The sequence below is a fragment of the Leucoraja erinacea genome, chromosome 7 (genome assembly GCF_028641065.1).
Source record: "Leucoraja erinacea ecotype New England chromosome 7, Leri_hhj_1, whole genome shotgun sequence".
Taxonomy (NCBI): domain Eukaryota; kingdom Metazoa; phylum Chordata; class Chondrichthyes; order Rajiformes; family Rajidae; genus Leucoraja; species Leucoraja erinaceus.
The window spans coordinates 51,344,369-51,363,533 of NC_073383.1; the positions used below are offsets into that span (position 1 = coordinate 51,344,369).

At 42.4% G+C, this 19,165-nt stretch overlaps 1 protein-coding gene across 2 annotated transcripts in view; it reads right to left on the minus strand.

The window, feature by feature from the left end:
• steap3 (STEAP family member 3, metalloreductase) overlaps window positions 1-19,165 on the minus strand; it is a 41,294-nt gene that overhangs the window by 3,905 nt on the left and 18,224 nt on the right. Inside the window, exons 2-5 of one of the 2 annotated variants that reach the window (XM_055638577.1) lie at window positions 7,863-7,927; window positions 6,144-6,620; window positions 3,703-4,230; window positions 1,669-1,833 (exon numbers count right to left, since the gene is read on the minus strand). In XM_055638577.1, coding sequence (XP_055494552.1) covers window positions 1,669-1,833; window positions 3,703-4,230; window positions 6,144-6,617 — 1,167 coding nt within the window. In that variant the 5' untranslated portion in view covers window positions 6,618-6,620; window positions 7,863-7,927. The remainder of the gene's footprint in view (window positions 1-1,668; window positions 1,834-3,702; window positions 4,231-6,143; window positions 6,621-7,862; window positions 7,928-19,165) is intronic. The other variant, XM_055638576.1, reaches the window with a different exon arrangement.

Below are 19,165 nucleotides of genomic sequence, written 5' to 3' on the forward strand. Positions count from 1 at the left end.
AGAAAAAACATGCTAAATAAGATATCTCAAATTAAAAGCTCAATTAGAGTCGGTGTCAACTCGATGACTTCGGCCCAACTCATCCACACTGGCCAACAATGTCCCAGCTACACTAGTCCAACTTGCCTGTGCCTGGTCCATATCCCTCCAAACCTATCCCATCCATATACCTATCTAACTGTTTCTTAAATGATGGGATAGTCCCAGCCTCAACTACCTACTCTGGCAGCTTGTTCCATACACCGACCACCCTTTGTGTGAAAAGGTTACCCCTCGGATACCTATTAAATCTTTTCCCCTTCACCTTGAACCTATCACCTTTGGTCCTCGATTCCCCTACTTTGGGCAAAAGACTGCACATCTACCCGTTCTATTCCTGTCATGATTTTGTATACCTCTATAAGATCTCCCCTCATCCTCCTATGCTCCATGGAATAGAGACCCAGCCTACTCAGCCTCTCCCTAGAGCTCACACCCTCTAGTCCTGGCAATATCCTCGTAAATCTTTTCTGAACCCTTTCAAGCTTGACAATATCTTTCCTATAACATGGTGCCCAGAACTGAACACAATATTTAGAATGCAGTCTCACCAACGTCTTATACAACTGCCACACGACCTCACAACTTCTATACTCAATACTCTGACTGATGAAGGCCAAAGTACCAAAAGCCTTTTTGACCTGCGACCCATCTGTGACTTGACCTTCAAGGAACCATGCACCTGTACTCCTAGACCCCTCTGTTCTACAACACTACCCAGAGACCTACCATTTACTGTGTAGGTCCTGCCCTTGTTCGACGTCCCAAAATTCAACACCTCACACTTCTCTATATTAAATTCCATCAACCATTCCTCCGCCCACCTGGCCAATCGATTTAGATCCGGCTGCAACCGTTCACAACCATCTTCACTATCTGCAAAATTCATGCTGCAAACTGGTGTAATTGTGGGAGGTATTTTTGCACTGGGGAATTGTGCTAGAGGAAGCATGGAAATCAGCATCCAGTGAGTTCGATATCAGGCCGTCAAGATTTCTGAACCGTTGCTGAGTACATTATTGGAACATTTCCTAAATGTTTGAAGGTCTCATCAATTTACCAACTTTTGAAGACTGGATTAAATGATTCTGATAAGCAACAGACCCTATGAAGGTGCAGGAGTTCAACTGCGTTTGGAATTTCCACATTGAATTGTGCACGTGAGCAGTGAATTTAAATAAAGTACCAATGAGTGCTAACAGTTTGACTATTGCAACCACCATAAAATCTGGACCAAGGGGTTCCAAATGTAATTAAAATGTCAACTGGAATGACAGTGCACAAAATACATCAATGGACAATGTTTTATATTTGAATTCATGTCCAAATTAGTTTAAAACATGATTGGTATGAGATGTATTTAAAGCTGACTGAACGAAAACCAACACAAGACTAATGAGACTGGTAAATTGTCAAAATTAACGTCAGCTTTCAAATACCAGAACTTTCAACAAATAAATAATTACTGCCAATGCTTTTCTTAAGAAACAGCTGTACGTTTGCTTTTTATAAATCTAAATTATTATTGACATTTACAAAAGTACTCAAAGAGCTTCACCAGAAACAGTCACGTATCACTGTCATAAGCTTACTGCCTCCAATTTACAAAAAAAAGTAAAATTGCCTTACTTGAATGAAATTGAATTCCCTCCAGTTCAGAGAATTTGCCACTGAAGGCAATGATGTCACAGCGAGCAATGAAAGCACGCCGATAGCCAAAATTCCAAAGAAAAGGTAAATTTCCATCCTCCATACTTCTTCTTCTACCCAAATATTCTTCTTATCACCTCTACTCTGTTAAAGCATGAGAAATTGCACCAGTTATAAACATAAATAACTATACCCAAAGAATCACTATAAAATTAATTTTCGATCTTTAATGCAACTCTTAGTCATTTTACTGCATTTTCAAACCGTGCCATAAGCCTTTTGAGTTTTGATGAAAAGTTAAATATTAAATCCTCTCTACGTTGTTGATAGATCTGATAAATGATTTTCAGCATTAAAGTTATCATTTTCTGGAGTGTACCTAATTGTACTAAGTTGTGTGTGTGTTAGTTGTACTATAAACACCTTATAAGCAACTCATTAAGTAATATCAAAATTCTGTTAGAGGCTTCAATCAATTAACTAATTTAAGAAGTTAACATTCCTTTAAAGGATAAACGTTCAATTAGGCCATTCGGCTCATCGGGTCTGCTCTGCCATTCGATCAACCCTATCCTGCAATCTGCCAATAACTTTTGACGCGCTTACTACTCAAGAACCTATTGATTTTTCAAAATACTCAATGACTTAGCTTCCACAGCAGTCAGTGGCAATTAATTCCACTGGATCACCAGCCTCTGACTAGAGAAATTCGTCCTCATCTCCATCCGCCTTTTATTCTGAGGCTGTGTCCTCTGGTCCTAGACACTCCCAAAAATATCCTCTCCACATCCACTATATCTAGGCCTTTCAATTGTCCTGCAAACTTAAAAACGTATTATTTTGGGCCATATTAGATATAAGCCATGACGGGATCAAATATTGATTTCAATCGAATCTCTTCATCACTATAATCGTTACACAACTTATTTAGCACTATTAATAGCATTCAGATGGGTACTGAGCACTGTCTTTTTTGATGCCCGATTACTCAAACTGCAAAGCCCAGATAAGTGACAATGTTACATAAAAGAGAAGTGATTCAGGGACTAAAATCAAAACAACATCATCAGCATTTATTATTTTATTGTAAGGATCTCAGAAAACTATATCATGCCAAATTCCTATATGAAACTCACAAATTATTAAAAACCTGAATTTTAATTTGCAGAGTCATTTTACCTTAATAAGTTTCAGTTCAAATTTCTGTTCCTATAATGCCAGTAATTTTTAAATTAAAAGTATTTAAAAAAATATTTTATTTTAAGCTATAGGAAATGGTGACATAGAGATTAGATAATTTTTCAAGTCATTGTTCAAAAATAATACATTACATAAATAACAAAGGCTATCAGGATGTACAGGTTTATTAGGATCTTCAGATTACTAAGTAGTCTTTGGTAGATCAAGCCGATTAAAAATTCCTTACAATAATATCTTCTTGTTAATGGTTGCTCTTCTAGGTCTTTGATTACCAGAATTTAGTTTTAAAACGGCTTGCATTCTAGTGCCAGTGTTTATAGCCATTTCTTTTTCAGATAAATGGTTGTTACTCATTTAATGTAGTCTGATCCAGCTCAGGAAAGTTACAGAACAAATGGTCACTATATTAAATATTTTAATGTAAAGTTAATTAGGAAGGAAGGTTAATAATTTTTACTAATTGTACTCTGTACCTATTAATTTAGTCAGTTCATATTTTTTTTATAATTTGAATTCATTTAAAGTGGTAATTTGCCATCTTAATGATATTGCTTAATTGAAATTTCTAGATAATTTGATAAATCAAAAAAAATCTCTCCATCCACTTACATTCCCACTCCAAGAGGAGATTTTACTTTTTGATTCTCTTAGAAAACACCAAATTTACTTATAAGACCAGGATCTAGTTTGACACTTGTAAAATGGTCTAGAAGGTATTCTCCAATGAAACTTGCCACTTGGTGGTGTGCTTGCTGCATCATCTTTGAAATTAGTTATTAACAGGCCAGTTGCGTGATATTACATTTCTCTTACCAAAGCAGAAGCTTCATTCAGCAGCTGGTAACGGGCAGATCTACGCATAGGGAGGCACAGGCTGTAGACAGCATGTAAGGCAGCACAGAGGAAGCTCAACAGACCAAGTTGTTTCCTTTGTTGAAGCCACTGATCCAACCAGCATGGAAAACGCTTGTACTTTGTACCATTGCGCAGTTGAAAGAGTGCTGCAAGAACTCCTGGCAGGTAAACAAGGGATAGCATCACAAATGAAACACATGGTAGAGTGACATTGACGACACCAATTGGGATTTTATAAAATACATTGTGCCCTTTCATTACATATGGGTGAATAACCTTCCTAATAAAGCTGTACACATAGAAAAGTACAAATAAGACTACAGTCAGGATAATAGGCATTTTCCACGAAGGGAAGAGACGTAATGGGAGGTTCTCAATTTCTTTTGCTGATGATAGTAAGCCAAAATCCAGAGGAATGAATCCCATATTTCGTGCTATTTCAACCACCATGCATCTAGCTTCTTGGCTGTTGCTACAGATCATCACCTGCAGGAGAAGAAGATATCCTTGTAAATCAAAAACATAGAAACAGTTTTCCAGAAAGTTTAAGGCTAAATAATGAACGCGAGGTTATTCTCCCAGCCAAACATATCTTTCGGCATAACTAGGATTTAATTTTGTTCACAGAAGTCTGTAGGAAATACTAAATTACACCACAAACTGTTTTGTTTATGGTCCAACAATCTGCACTTTCAGGAATTCTACATCACTTTACTCAAGAGTAAAACCATCGCCGATTTGGAATTGTCACAAATTATTTTCAGTACCAAGTGAGAATTCTTTTGCACCAAAGTTAGTTTCAATATAAATACGTTCTCATTTAAATGTAAAAATGTAGATTTGTTCTGAGAAATGTGCTGAAGTCCTAATCATGATCTGCACTTTAAAAAAAATCATAATTCAACACTTTGAAGAACAGCGAGACTGCAACTGGCCTGATCACTGTTTAAAATTCACAATTTAACAATTATACATTTTTTTGTTACCATATCACAACAGTAATGAAATCAAATTCAAGTTCAAGTTTACATTTATTGTCACTGTACCAATAGGTACAGCGAGATTTGTGTTGCCATACAGCAATACAAATAAAAATAACACAACACACGATAGAATTTAACATGAACATCCCCACACAGCGGAATCAACGTTTCCCACTGTGGGGAAGGCAATAAAAGTTCAGCCTCTATGTTCACCCGTAAATGCATAAATATTATAAACAGGATCTGGAAGGTTCAAGCGTCCAAGAGGTATTTTATACCCAAAGTCTTATAATGGTTCATAAGTCATAAGATCATAAATGATAGGAGCAGAATTAGGCCATTCGGCCCATCAAGTCTACTCCACCATTCAATCATGGCTGATCTATCCCCCCCCCCCCCCCCCCCCCCCCCCCCCCCCCCCCCCCCCCCCCCCCCACTACAATATTAAACCTCTCCCTGGCCAAGTCCGTGGTCCCTGCCTGCTTCAAAAGATCCGTCATTGTACCTGTACCTAAAATTGTCTCCCCAGCTTGTCTGAATGACTAACATTCGGTGGCCCTCACCTCGGTAGTCATGAAATGCTTTGAGGGGCTGGTCAAGAAACACATCTGCGCCTTCCTCCCTCGCAACATGGACCCGCTACAATTTGCACACCATCAATTCGCATACCGTAAGGCAAGGCAGCACCTTTACCACCTCAGGCAACTGAGGAAATTCAGAGTGTCTCTGAGGATCCTCCAGTGCTTCTACTCAGAGGCTGTGGAAAGCATCTTGTCTGGAAACATCACGATTTGGTTTGGGAACTGCTCTGCCCAGGACAAGGCTCTGCAGAGTAGTGCGTTCGGCCGAACGCACTATGGGAACTACACTCGCCCCCCTGCAGGAACTACACATCAGAACGTGCAACTCCAGAGCCAACAAGATCATGGGAGACCCCTTCCACCCCAGCAACAGACTGTTCCAGCTGCTACGGTCAGGCAAACACCTCCGTTGCCATGCTGTGAAAACGGAGGATGAGAAGGAGTTTCTTCCCAGAGGCAATTAGGACTGTAAACTCCCATCTCATCAGGGACTAACTTTACTGTACCTTTTACTGTTGTGTCTTTTTTAAATTGCTGGGTTTTTTCTTTTTTTCCTCCCACAAATATGCAATATGTGAATATGTGTTTCTGTTCCATTCTGTTTTGTAGTTTTTTTGCACAATCCACGAGCATTGCCACTTTTCATTTCACTGCACATCTCGTATGTGCATGTGACGAATAAACTTAACTTTGACTTTGTCCCCATTCTCTTGCCTTCTCCCCATAATCTCTGATACCTGTACTAATGGGTTTGTAGCCCCATGTCTATCATATATCAGGGTACATTAATAAAAGGAAAGAATTACATTGCGTCACTTTATTTACTGATACATACCTGTTTACTTCCATCTCTTGCACCTGACTGTAGAGCCCAGGCTGAGATGACATTAAAGGCTTTTACAACTGTAGATTCTGGGAACATAGAAGCAAGGCGTTCTGCATTTGATTCTTCACGCTCATTTACTTCAACATTGTTGCTGACATCCACAAGAATCTTTCCCATCAGTCCATCTCTAAGTTCGTTCAATGTACTGTAATGTTCATGGTGCACTGCTACAAAGATGATGTTTGCCTTGTTAGTAGCTTCACGTTGACTGGTAACTTCAATTGCACTGGGAAACAAACTTTCATTGCATTTAGGATATCGACTTCCAACGATCACGTCATAACCAGAACGTACGAGACGTGTTGCCAAGGAGCGAGCAAAATCTCCAGTCCCCAAAATACCCACTGTAATTTTCTGGAGGTTGTAATTATGAATTTCACACTCATTCCCCAAGAGTGGCTTTATCATTTCCTTTTTGGCCATTCTCTGCAGCAAGAAAAGAAATGGTGAGATGTGATTTTCTGTGGATAATTGTAGTATACAAACATGATGAGATGGAGGTGGGAAGTGGTGAATGTAAGTAGGAGCCATTCATGCTTAGGCTAGTTACTGTATAAATACATATTGCGTTATTTTGTCTAGATATTTCTAGCAGGATCATTTTGAACACTTGGGGGTGGGCATTTGATACGTAGATGGGTGTGACATACATGATAGAGGTTAGAGGGACTGACCAGATCAGAGACCAGCCATGGGATTTGGAGAGAAAACAGTTCTTACCAGATAGTAAGAGGGACTTCTTAAGGGAGAAGGGAGTCTGCTTTAGAGGTTTGAAGAAAGCACACATGAGTGGAGACTGCAAGAGTCGTATGACTTGTGATGTGTGCAAACATCCTGAAATACTTCACACTGAACAGAAGAACACAGAGAAGAAGCCTGAGCATACAGAACAGAATGAGAAACCAACTGTGAGTGATGCTGTTTCCTCATCTAAGATGTGTGCGCATATTGGGGCCGGTGATGAAGTCTGCATCTTCTCCACCTTACCAATACAGGTAAAAGCCGCAAGGGGGACATGGTGTTGCAACCATACGCATTTTTGGATCATGGATGTTCAACAACCTTATGTACAGAAAGCTCGACAGTACAGCACAAAAGATTAAGATTCTCTTGCATACCATAAATGAAGAGAAGCCCGTGATCAGTCATCATATCTCAGGTTTGGAAATATCTAGTCTGGACAAAGATGATTTTATACAACTATCTGATGTGTTCACACATAAGACAATTTCTCATCTAAACATTCCCAGCCAGGAAGAGCTGAAGCAATGGCCTTACTTGAAGGATGTCAAGATTCCTAAAATCCTAAAATAGAGACTGGCATCGACCTACTCATTGGAACAAATGCTCCAAAGGTATTGGAACCTTGGGAGCTGGTCAACAGCCAAGGGGATGGACCATTTGCCGTGAAGACCCTACTCGGATGGGTCATCTATGGTCCCCTGAGAAGAGACAATGAAAGCTGGAATGAAAATGGCTGCCCTGCTGCTGCTATCAATTGAATATCCATTGTAAACCTAGAACAGCTACTGGTCAAGTAATACAATCACGACTTCAGAGAAAGAACCAGCAAGGAAGCAGAAGAAATGTCCAGAAAAGAAGTAAAGTTCTTGGATATTATGAACCACTCAGTAAAGATGATAGATGGACACTACAGTCTAGATTTACCTTTCAAACAAGAAAGCGTCAATTTGCTGAATAACCGTTGCATTGCAGTGCAGCGCATCAAGAGCCTGAAATGCAGGTTTGGCAAGAATGAGTAATGTCATGATCAGGCACGGAAATCGCTGTCAAAACATTAGGGGGGGGACACAATTTCTTGGCGGCCATGCGCACGCACGTGAGGCATAGGCCCTAGATCCTGCCTAGTATCTTTGCTGTGGAAGGTAACATCGGGAGCTGACCTGGTTGGTGACCGACTCCGAACTCCAGCAATAGGAGGTTCGTACGTCCCGAATCGTGGTGCTTGAATCGGCCCGTTCGCGGGGCCACCCATCCCACGGCGGGGGCTTCAACATTGGGAGCCTCGATCGCCTCGACACAGCAATTTGACCATGGGGCGATGGAAGATCCCGTTCGCCGGGCTGGCTGGTGAAAAGCCCTGCGAACGGGCCAATTCAAGCTCCGCTCTATGATCTTTATTCCATGGACGTCTCCCTCCTCCAATCACTGCACTCTATCCTCAGTCCCACCCCCCTACTTCCGCCTCTGACCAACTCCTCCCTCCTCCAATTGTTGCGTTGAATCATCATGGTCCCGTCCCCCCCCCCATTGCCTGCTGACCAACGTCTCTCTCGTCCAATCGGCGCCCTCGATCATCAGTCCCACCCCACTGTCTCGCGGAAAGCGGTGATTTCACCGAGTTTTAAAATCCGGATTACAAAAAAATGGAGGGGATCGTCCCCCACCTCTCAAAACAGGGTGGGGGGGTGGGACGTGCCCCCCCCGGGATTTCCGCCCCCTGTTCATGATTAATATATATCTATCCTTACAGAAATAATTGATAATGGTTATACTGCAATGGTACCAGTGGACCAGCTGAATTGAAGTGATGGAGAGCTCTGGTACATCCCACTTCATGGGGTGTATCACTCAAGGAAAGGAAACTTAAGGGTGGTCTTTGACTGTGGGGCAGTTTTTAAAGGAACATCACCTAATTGCCAACTGCTGCAGGGTCCAGACATACCAATTCATTCATTGGACTTCTTATCAAATTCAGACAAGAACTGGTTGCTTTGATTGCTGATATGAAAGCAATGTTTCATCAGGTCAAGGTGACAGAAAAGCATATTGACTATTTGTGGCTCCTGTGGCAGCCTGAGGGTGATGCACAGCAAGATCCTGTTGAATACCGGATGAAGGTACATCTTTTTGGAGCAGTGTCATCGCCAAGTTGTGCAACCTTTGCATTAAGGAAGACTGCTGAAGCCAACAAAGCTCATTTCCCAGCAGAGGTGATAAACACAGTAAAGAACAACTTCTATGTAGACGATTCTTTAAAGTCTATGCCTTCAGAACAAGAAGCAATTCAAATGGCAGCACACTTGACTTCCCTCTGCCAAATGGGAGGATTCATGCTGTCAAAGTGGACCAGCAACAGCCATGCTGTATTGGCATCCATTCCACAAGAAAACAGAGCCAAGAAGACCAGGGAGTTGGACTTGGACAAAGACAATCGGCCTATGGAAAGGGCACTGGATTGCATTGAAGCAGGTGTTGAAGTTCAGAATTGTGGTACAGGAACGACCATACACAAGACAGGGCATCTTGTCCGTGGTTGGCTCTATATATGACCCTTTAGGATTTCTAGCCCCATTTACTCTGCCAGCTAAGCTGATTATGCAGGAGTTTTGTAAGGAAATACTTGGATGGGATGAGAGCATAACGCAAACCTATCAGCGATGGACAGGATGGTTAGCAGATCTCAACAAGATGTCAGAATTTAAAGTGGACCGGTGCATAAAGCCCACAAACTTTGGTCAAGTTTCATCTTTAAGATCAGACAATGGCACAAATTTTATCAGAGAGGAAAGAGAATTGAGAGAAGCAATCAATGGCTTAAATCAGAACAAGATCCAGTGAGGAATAAGGTGGAACTTTAATCCCCAGCAGGATCCCATCATGGCAGTGTTTGGGAATGATTGATCTGCATGGTTCAAAATGTGCTTCACTCTGTTCTTAAACAACAAGTTGTGAACGATGAAGGATTGCAAACATTATTTTGTGAAGTTGAAGCAATTTTAAATGATTGACCCATTACCAAGAATTCTGATGATCCAGAGGACCTGGAAGCACTTCACCTTACCATCTTCTTCTGTTGGAGACCAAGCCATTACTACCACCTGGACTCTTTGTGAAGGAAGACTTGTACATTAAACACAGATGGAAACAGGTACAATATATGGCAGATATTTTTTGGAAGCGGCGGACACAAGAATACTTGCCTCTAATCCAAGAAAGACAACGATGGTCAAGGGTAAGAAGAAGCTTTATTCAGTGCTAAAGATTAATTGCCACCTATCGGGGGAGGGGGGCTATATTAGGCTATATAGGGTACACCATCCTGCTTATAGCCAACAGCATGGATTTGTCATTCTGATCCCATGACAATCAAAACAAGCATAGGACCAGAGTCCAAACTCGTAACTATTTCATAATTTAAATTTTTTTCTTATTGTGATTTTAACAATTTCAAAGGTATCAAAGGTATTTTATTGGTCACATTCACATACACCTAGGTGTAGTGAAGTGAAATGCTTCTTGCCATTTTGCAGCACATAAAGAAGGAATACAGACATAACATTAATAAGAGTTTTAAACGTAAAGAACATCCCCCCACAATGGTTCCCATTATGAGGGAAGGCACAAAGTCCAGTCCCCAACCCCAGTTCACCCATTGTCGGGCCTATTGAGGCCTCCACAGTTGCCTCTATGGAGGCCCGATGTTCCAGGCCGTTCTCGCCGGGTGATGTTGCTCCGGCGTCGGGAGAGTCCTCTCAGCGGCTTGGGAACCCTGGAACGGCCGCTTCCGTACTGGAGGCCGCGGCTTCCAAAGCCAACAAGGCCGCGCCGGTTGGAGCTCCACAACTGGCGATCTCATCTAGAGATCCCAGGCTCCCGGAGTAAAGTTCAGCGCCGCCGCCCATGGCTGGTCACTCCACAGTCCAGCAGCTCCGCGATGTTTTCCTCAGCGATCTTCAGCTCACCGGAGCTCCAGCGTGGCGACCCGGGCAAGGTATCGCCCGCTCCGCGATAGCGCTCCAGCACTGTGCCGCCGCCGAAGCCGAGTTTCTGGGCGGTCCCCAACAGGAAACGCCGCTCCAGGCCCACTGGTAGGCCGCGAGGACGGGTCGAAGCTGCAGCCCGGAGAAAAGCTGCCTCTCCGACCAGGTAGGGACCCTGAAAGGTAGTTTCCCCCTTCCACCCCCCCACCCCCCACATAAAAAAGTCTAGACCTCCAAACAAAACACTTAACTAACTAAAATAAAAAATAAAAAGATGAAAAGACAGACAGCTGCTGGCTGGGCAGCCGTGCATAGGAGAGCGCCCCCCTACATGTGATTCAATCATTGATTTTAATGCTAGAATTTAAATGAAATTTTAAACTTTGTGCTTGTTGGTTGAAATTTTATTTATGCATTAATTTTATTATTATTATAAATATCCATATATTTATATAGTAAGAGACATTTTGCCAAGTTTGGAACCATATAAAAGAAGCATTGAACATCAAATAAAATTACCCGTTCCATTGAAGACGTACTGAAAATATACCCAATTTATGGAATTGATATTCACTCCCAGTGTAGGTGTTTTTGAAAGGTACTTTGAGGATCATTTCTGCAATAGCATGAAGCTGTGAACTGTGTGTTAAGCAAATCCTTGGCTTCAAAAGGCTACATTTACCTACAGCTACAAAGATTAATTGTTAGTGTGCACCAGGCATTTCAGCCAACAAATGTTTGAACCTCAGACTAACGTCTGTATTGAAACGTGCACTCATTTGTTTTTTCAGTGTAAATACTCGGGATGCTTGGTCAAGGACACTCAATTAAACAATACTGCAATAGGAGAGACAACTCAAATAGCAACAGCTTATATTTTGCAACTGATCCATTATCTTCAACAAATATTCAAGTATAATCCTCTGATTTGCGACTGTCAGTCAGTACTGGATCGCTGAAATGAATGGCATCTACATTTGAGTATGTAGGTAACATGAGCAAGACTGCATTTATTGCCCAGGCCAGTTATTGAGACGACAGTGGGATTTCTAGCTAAATATTTCAGTCCTGGTGACACCAGAGCTTCCACAATGTTATTAGTGGACAAGCAAATAAAGATGTTCCCAAACCGGAAACCCTGGATAAACAAGGAGGTTCAGGATCTGCTAAGGGCACGCAACAATGCCTTCAAATCCAGGGACACTTCTGCCTACAGTACGGCCAGGTCGAACCTGAACAAAGGCATATAAAAGGCCAAAGACATCCACAGACAAAGGGTGGAAGACCACTTCAATACCGCGGACACCAGAAGCATGTGGCAGGGTGTCGGGGGCATCACTGACTACAAAAGCAGCCCCGCCTGCCCCCACGGTGATATCACACTGGCCAACGAACTAAACACCTTCTTTGCCCGCTTCGAAACTGGCAACACCACCAGGAGTGGAATAACCCCAGCCATGGCGGAGGGACAGGCCTTAATACTGAGCACTCAGGAGGTACAGTGCGCTCTGCGTAGGATCAATCCACGCAAGGCTGCAGGCCCGGATGGAGTCCAGGGAAGGGTACTAAAGTACTGTGCTGTACAGCTGGCGGAGGTATTCACGAGAATCTTCAATCTGTCTCTATCTCTGGCAACGGTCCCCAAGTACCTGAAAACAGCCACCATAGTGCCGGTGCCGAAAAAGTCTAAAGTCACCAACCTGAACGACTACCGCCCGGTTGCCCTAACTCCAATCCCAATGAAGTGCTTTCGAAAGGCTGGTCCTCTCCCACATCAAATCCAGCATCCCTGCCTCACTGGACTCTCATCAATTTGCATACAGGGCAAATAAAGGATGCCATCTCTCTGGCTCTTCACAATGTCCTGACTCACCTGGACAGACAGGGCACGTACGTGAGGATGCTCTTCATTGACTATAGCTCTGCATTCAATACGGTCATCCCCACCAAGCTCACCACCAAACTCCACCAGCTAGGCCTCAGCTCGCCAATATGCGATTGGATCCTGAACTTTCTGACGGAGCGACCACAGGCAGTGAGACTGGGCCCGCACCTGTCCTCCACTATCACCCTGAGCACCGGCACACCACAGGGCTGTGTACTAAACCCCATACTCTACTCCCTCTTCACTCACGACTGTGTTCCTGCATTCGACACCAACACCATCGTGAAATTTGCAGACGACACAACAGTGATTGGGCTGATCACCAACGGTGATGAAACAAAATACAGAGCGGAGGTGCAGAACCTGGCGGACTGGTGCGCACGTGCAACAACTTGTCACTAAACACCTCCAAGACCAAGGAGCTGATTATTGACTTCAGGAGGTCCCATAATGGCGAATACGCCCCAATCTCCATTTACGGGGAAAGTGTGGAGAGAGTGTCCAGCTTTAAGTTTCTGGGCACTCACATTTCTGAGGACCTCACATGGTCCACCAACACCGCTGTGCTGGTCAAGAAGGCACAGCAACGACTGTTCTTCCTGAGGACATTAAAAAAGACTGGTCTGCCACAACAGCTGCTGACAACCTTCTACCGCTGCACCACTGAGAGCATATTAACGTATGGCATCTCTGTGTGGTATCTCAGCTGCACGGAGGCGGAGAGGAGAGCTCTTCAGCGCGTCGTCCACAGAGTGCAGAGGATCATTGGGACACAGCTACCAGCCTTGGAGGGCATCTACCACACACGGTGCCTCAGGAAGGCCGTCAGCATCCATAAAGACTCCTCACACCCTTGTAACGGACTATTCGAACTACTTCCCTCTGGCAGATGTTATAAGGCCTTTTACGCCCGAACCTCCAGACTCAGAAACAGCTTTATTCCCAGAGCTATAGCGGCTCTGAACCGGCCCTGCTGAGTGCCCCCCATCCCCCCTGGACTGTCTCCCTCGGATGGTCACGTCACACAGCTTATTTATTTATTTTACTCTTCTTTTACATCGGTTGGAAGCTGCAAACTAAATCTCGTTGCACTGACGTGCAATGACAATAAAAGATATTATTATTATTATTATTATTATTGTAGGGATTTCGGGATGCTGAGACAGTACTGTTGCAAAAAAAGCAATTTCTTTCCAAGTTAACATGTTCTGCTATTTGGAGTGGGAATATGGAAGTGATGGTGATTATGCAATATCATTGCTATGATTTTTCTTGGGTGGTTAAAGAATAATGCAGAGGCGTAATGTATTCTTACAGAAACGTAATTTGCTGCATTACAAATGTAGATAGTCAATATTGTGGCTACTCACACATCACAACAATGGAATGTTGTCAAAGATTATTCAAGTCAAAATCAAGAGAGGAATATATCGGATAGACACACTGTGTCTCTTGGCTAGTCTGGAAGGTTAGACCAAGGTTAGCCAGACATTTTGATTGAAAATTGGCTTGGAGGAAGAAGTAAACTTGTACTTGTGAAGGGTTGTTTTATGATTGGAGGCTTGTGATTAGTGGAGTTTCAAACGGTCCATTGCCATTTGTTACATAGATTTATGATTTGGATGACGATGTTGTTAACACGTTGCAGATGTAACTAATATTGGTGTAGTGGACAGTGAGGAAGGATATCTAAGTTTACAAGAGGATCGAGATTAGTTTGGAAGGTGGGCCAATGATGGTAAATGGAATTTAACTCTAACAAGCGGGAGGTGTTGCACAGGTATGTCAAACCAGGGCAGTTCCTGCACAGTAAATGATAGTGCTCATGAGTGCTGTGGGACAGTGCGATGTGGGAGTACAAGTGAATGGTTTCCGAAAAGTGAGGAGTCAGGTGGACAGTGTGGTGAAGGCGGCAATTGGTAGGCGTGGGTTTGTTGGGAGGAGTATTGATTACAAAGCTGCTGTGGCATTCACTAGGGCATTATCTGGGCTTGCAGGCTTGAGTTATATGGAGAGGTTGGATACGGTGAGGGGTGACCTTGTTAAGGTGTACAGAAGCATGAGAAGCATGTTTAAAGTAAAAGCTAACCATCTGTTTCTGCAGAGTAAATAATTCTAATACTAGAAGACATAGGTTGAGTGTGAGAGGGGAGTTTTAAGAGGAACCTCAAAGATAACTTTTTTAATGTCTGCGTAATCCATACGTAATGAGCTGCGAAAGAAAGCTAGTAAAGTAGATAAAATTGAGGCTTTTAAAGGATATTTGGACAGATATATATGGCTTTGAAGACTGGGCCAAATGCAGGAAAATGGGACTAGCCCAGTATGCCAACTTGATCATCATGGACAAGATAAATGGTCTGTTTCTGTGTTATATAGCTCTATGACTCTATGATTGGATTAAATGTGTCCTCTTGACAAATTCAGCTAACATTTTATCTAAATTCGCAGTCCGCATTCATATCTTGATCAAAACAGTGCAAAGGTCCAAAGAAGACTTGTTGTAGCAGTGAGAAAATTATGTGCATTGTTTGGTAGTATTATTCAACTCTGTCCATCACTTTGTTCCTGGCTGGTAGAATGGAAATTGGTCACATTAGATTTCCTCTACTTGTCTGCGGATAAATGCCTACTTGAGCTGTTCCTCTACATTGTCAAGTGGATCCTAATGCTATTATTGATTTGCCAGAGAAACAGCTAGTGATTAACAAGTTTTAGAAGCATTATAACAAGCATACAGTAACCCCTGTTATATTACTGGTTCCAGTAAATTAACTGGTAAAGGCTATGTGAAGGCCATAATCATTTCTACTGATGGTGCCGGCATCTTGAACGGAAGCCGAATGCAAATTCCAGTGGAAGAAACCTGTAGGCACTTCAACTTAATTTCATGAACTCCATACACAAACAGCTGATTAATCACGGGCTGCCTAAAGCAATGAGTTCAATATATTGTTTTTTTTCCAGTAAAAGTATCTTTTATTATCCAAGTTAGAGTTGAACTGGTGAAAATCGTGTAGGTTCTGCAGGTTACAAACTTCATGTTCAGAAGTCATATGAGCAGAATTAGGCCATTTGGCCCATTGAGTCAACTAGTCACTCAATCACAGCTGATCTATCTTTTCCTCTTAACCCCAATCACCTGCCTTCTCCCTGTAGCGTTCAAGAACCTATCAATCTCCACTTTAAAAATACCCAAAGACGACGTCCACAGCCATCGGTGGCAATGATTTCCACAGATTCCACCATCCTCTATTCCACCCCAACAAAATTCCTCATCTCCTTTCTAATGGTACGTCCTTTGATTCCGTGGGAGCCCTCTGGTCTTAGACTCTCTCAATAGTGGAAACATCATCTTCATATCCACTTTATCCAGACCTTTCATTATTCAACAGTGTCCGGGATAATTGTAAAATAGAAGCTAGCCACCACCCATCTAAGTTATTAAACTATGAAAGATCACAAAAGATTACGTTTAAAGAAACAACTAAAAATTGGACGGGACATGTATTGGGCGTATGTAATGGTTTTTTTTACACAAAGATAAAGGTTCATTTGACTTGGTATTATAAAGGAACAAAAATAAATCTCAAAACAAATAACCTTTAATTCCCTACTCCATCAAATATCTAACCCATTCTCCTGTACGTATATTTCCACCCACTTCCTCCCACCTGTGCTGGGGAGTCTGTTCCCCTCATGCAGTACACTCTGTGAAAGTCACGAAACATGCATTTTCCACTTAGACTCTAGTATCCATTTCTTTAAGATTCATGTTTAATATTAAACAATCACAAACAGTACTTTAGAAAGTATTTTTATGTAACTCTGTAATCAAAATTGGACCTGTGGATGGATTCAACACCATAATTAGGGCTTTTACTCTATCTCCTCTATATATAGCACAATCCGGTTGCTGCCATTTCACTACTTGATTTCATTCTGCTGTACATTCACGTTTCTCTCAACAGATCGCTCAGATGGGCAATGCCTTGTAGCCTCTAGTCACTTACATAGAGCACAAAACATACAGCACAGGAACAGACCTTTCGGCTCACAATGTTCGTGCCAAACATGTTGCCAAGTTAAATTACAATCATCTGTTGCACAAGATCCATATCCCTCAATTTCCTGCATTTCCATGTGCCTATCAAAAAGCAAATGGCACATCTAAAAGCTTCTTAAATGCCACTATCATACAGTGCCCTCCATAATGTTTGGGACAAAGACCCATCATTTATTTATTTGCCTCTGTACTCAACAATATGAGATTTGCAATAGAAAAAAAATCACATGTGGTTAAAGTGCACAATGTCAGATTTTAATAAAGGCCATTTGGTTTCACCATGTAGAAATTACAGCAGTGTTTATACATAGTCCCCCCATTTCAGGGCATCATAATGTTTGGGATACACCAATAGTCATGTTTAGTATCTTGTTGCATATCTTTTGCATGCAATGACTGCTTGAAGTCTGCGATTCATGGACATCACCACTTGCTGGGTGTCTTCTCTGGTGATGCTCTGCCAGACCTGTATTGCAGCCATCTTTAGCTTATGCTTGTTTTGGGGGCTAGTCCCCTTCCGTTTTCTCTTCAGCATATAAAAAGCATGCTCAATTGGGTTCAGATCGGGTGACTGACTTGGCCATTCAAAAATTTACCATTTTTGAGCTTTGAAAAACTCCCTTGTTGCTTTAGCAGTATGTTTTGGATCATTATCTTGCTGTAGAACGAACCACCGGCCAATGAGTTTTGAGGCATTTGTTTGAACTTGAGCAGATAGGATGTGTCTATACACTTTGGAATTCATTATGCTATTACCATCAGCAGTTGTATCATCAATTGAGATAAGTTAGCCAGTACCTTCAGCAGCCATACATGCCCAGGCCATAACACCCCCACCACTGTGTTTCACAGATGAGGTAGTATGCTTTGGATCTTGGGCAATTCCTTCTCACCTCCATACTTTGCTCTTGCCATCACTCTAATATAAGTTAATCTTCGTCTCATCTGTCCACAAGACCTTTTTCCAGAACTGTGATTGCTACTTGGCAAACAGTAACCTGGCCATCCATTTTTTGCGGCTAAACCACTGGTTTGCATCTTGTAGTGTAGCCTCTGTATTTCTGGTCATGAAGTCTTCTGTGGACAGTGGTCATTGACAAATCCACACCTGACTCCTGAAGAGTGTTTCTAATCTGTCGGACAGATGTTTGGGGATTTTTCTTTATTATAATGAGAATTGTGTCATCAGCTGTGGAGGTCTTCCTTGGCCTGCCAGTCACTTTGCGATTAGTAGGCTCGCCAGTGCTCTCAAGTAAGCCTAAGGTTTGGTTGATCTCTAATAGTTTTATTCTTGTTTCGCAGTCTCATAATGGCTTCTTTGACTTTCATTGGCACAACTTTGGTCCTCATGTTAATAAACAGCAATACAAGTTTCCAAAGGTGATGGAAAGACTGGAGAAGACTAGGTGCTGAGAGCTCTCATACCTGCATTAAGGAGGCATTTAAACACTCCTGAGCAATTACAAACACCTGTGAAGCCATGTGTCCCAAACATTATGGTGCCTTGAAATGGGGGGGGGCAATGTTATAAACACAGCTGTAATTTCCACATGGTGAAACCAAAATGTATAAAAATACCCTTAAGAAAATCTGACAATGTGCACTTTACCACGTAAATTTTTTCTATTACAAATCTCAAATTGTGGGGCACAGAGACAAATAAACGATGGGTCTTTGTCCCAAAATTATGGAGGGCACTGTATCTGTTTCCACCACCATTGGCAGTGCAATCCAGGCACTTACCACTCCCTGTAAACAAAAACTTGCCCCGTATGTCTCCTTTAAACTTTGCCCCTCTTAGCCTAAAACCATGCCCTGTAATAATAATAATAATAATAATAATACATTTTATTTATGGGCGCCTTTCAAGAGTCTCAAGGACACCTTACAAAAATTTAGCAGGTAGAGGAAAAACATGTAAGGGGAATGAAATAAATAGTAGAGACATGACTAGTACACAAAGTAAAGTCAGAATTCAATACAAAACACAATATGAGGCAATTAATGCACAGATGAAAAGGGAAGGGGACGTGGGGCTAAGGATAGGCAGAGGTGAAGAGATGGGTCTTGAGGCGGGACTGGAAGATGGTGAGGGACACAGAATTGCGGATCAGTTGGGGAGGGAGTTCCAGAGCCTGAGAGCTGCCCTGGAGAAGGCTCTGTCCCCAAAACTGCGGAGTTTGGACTTGTGGATGTAGAGGAGACCAGCTGATGTGGATCTGAGGGACCGTGAGGGTAGGTAGGGGGAGAGGAGGTCAGTGAGATATGGGGGGGGGGGGCCAGATGGTGGAGGGCT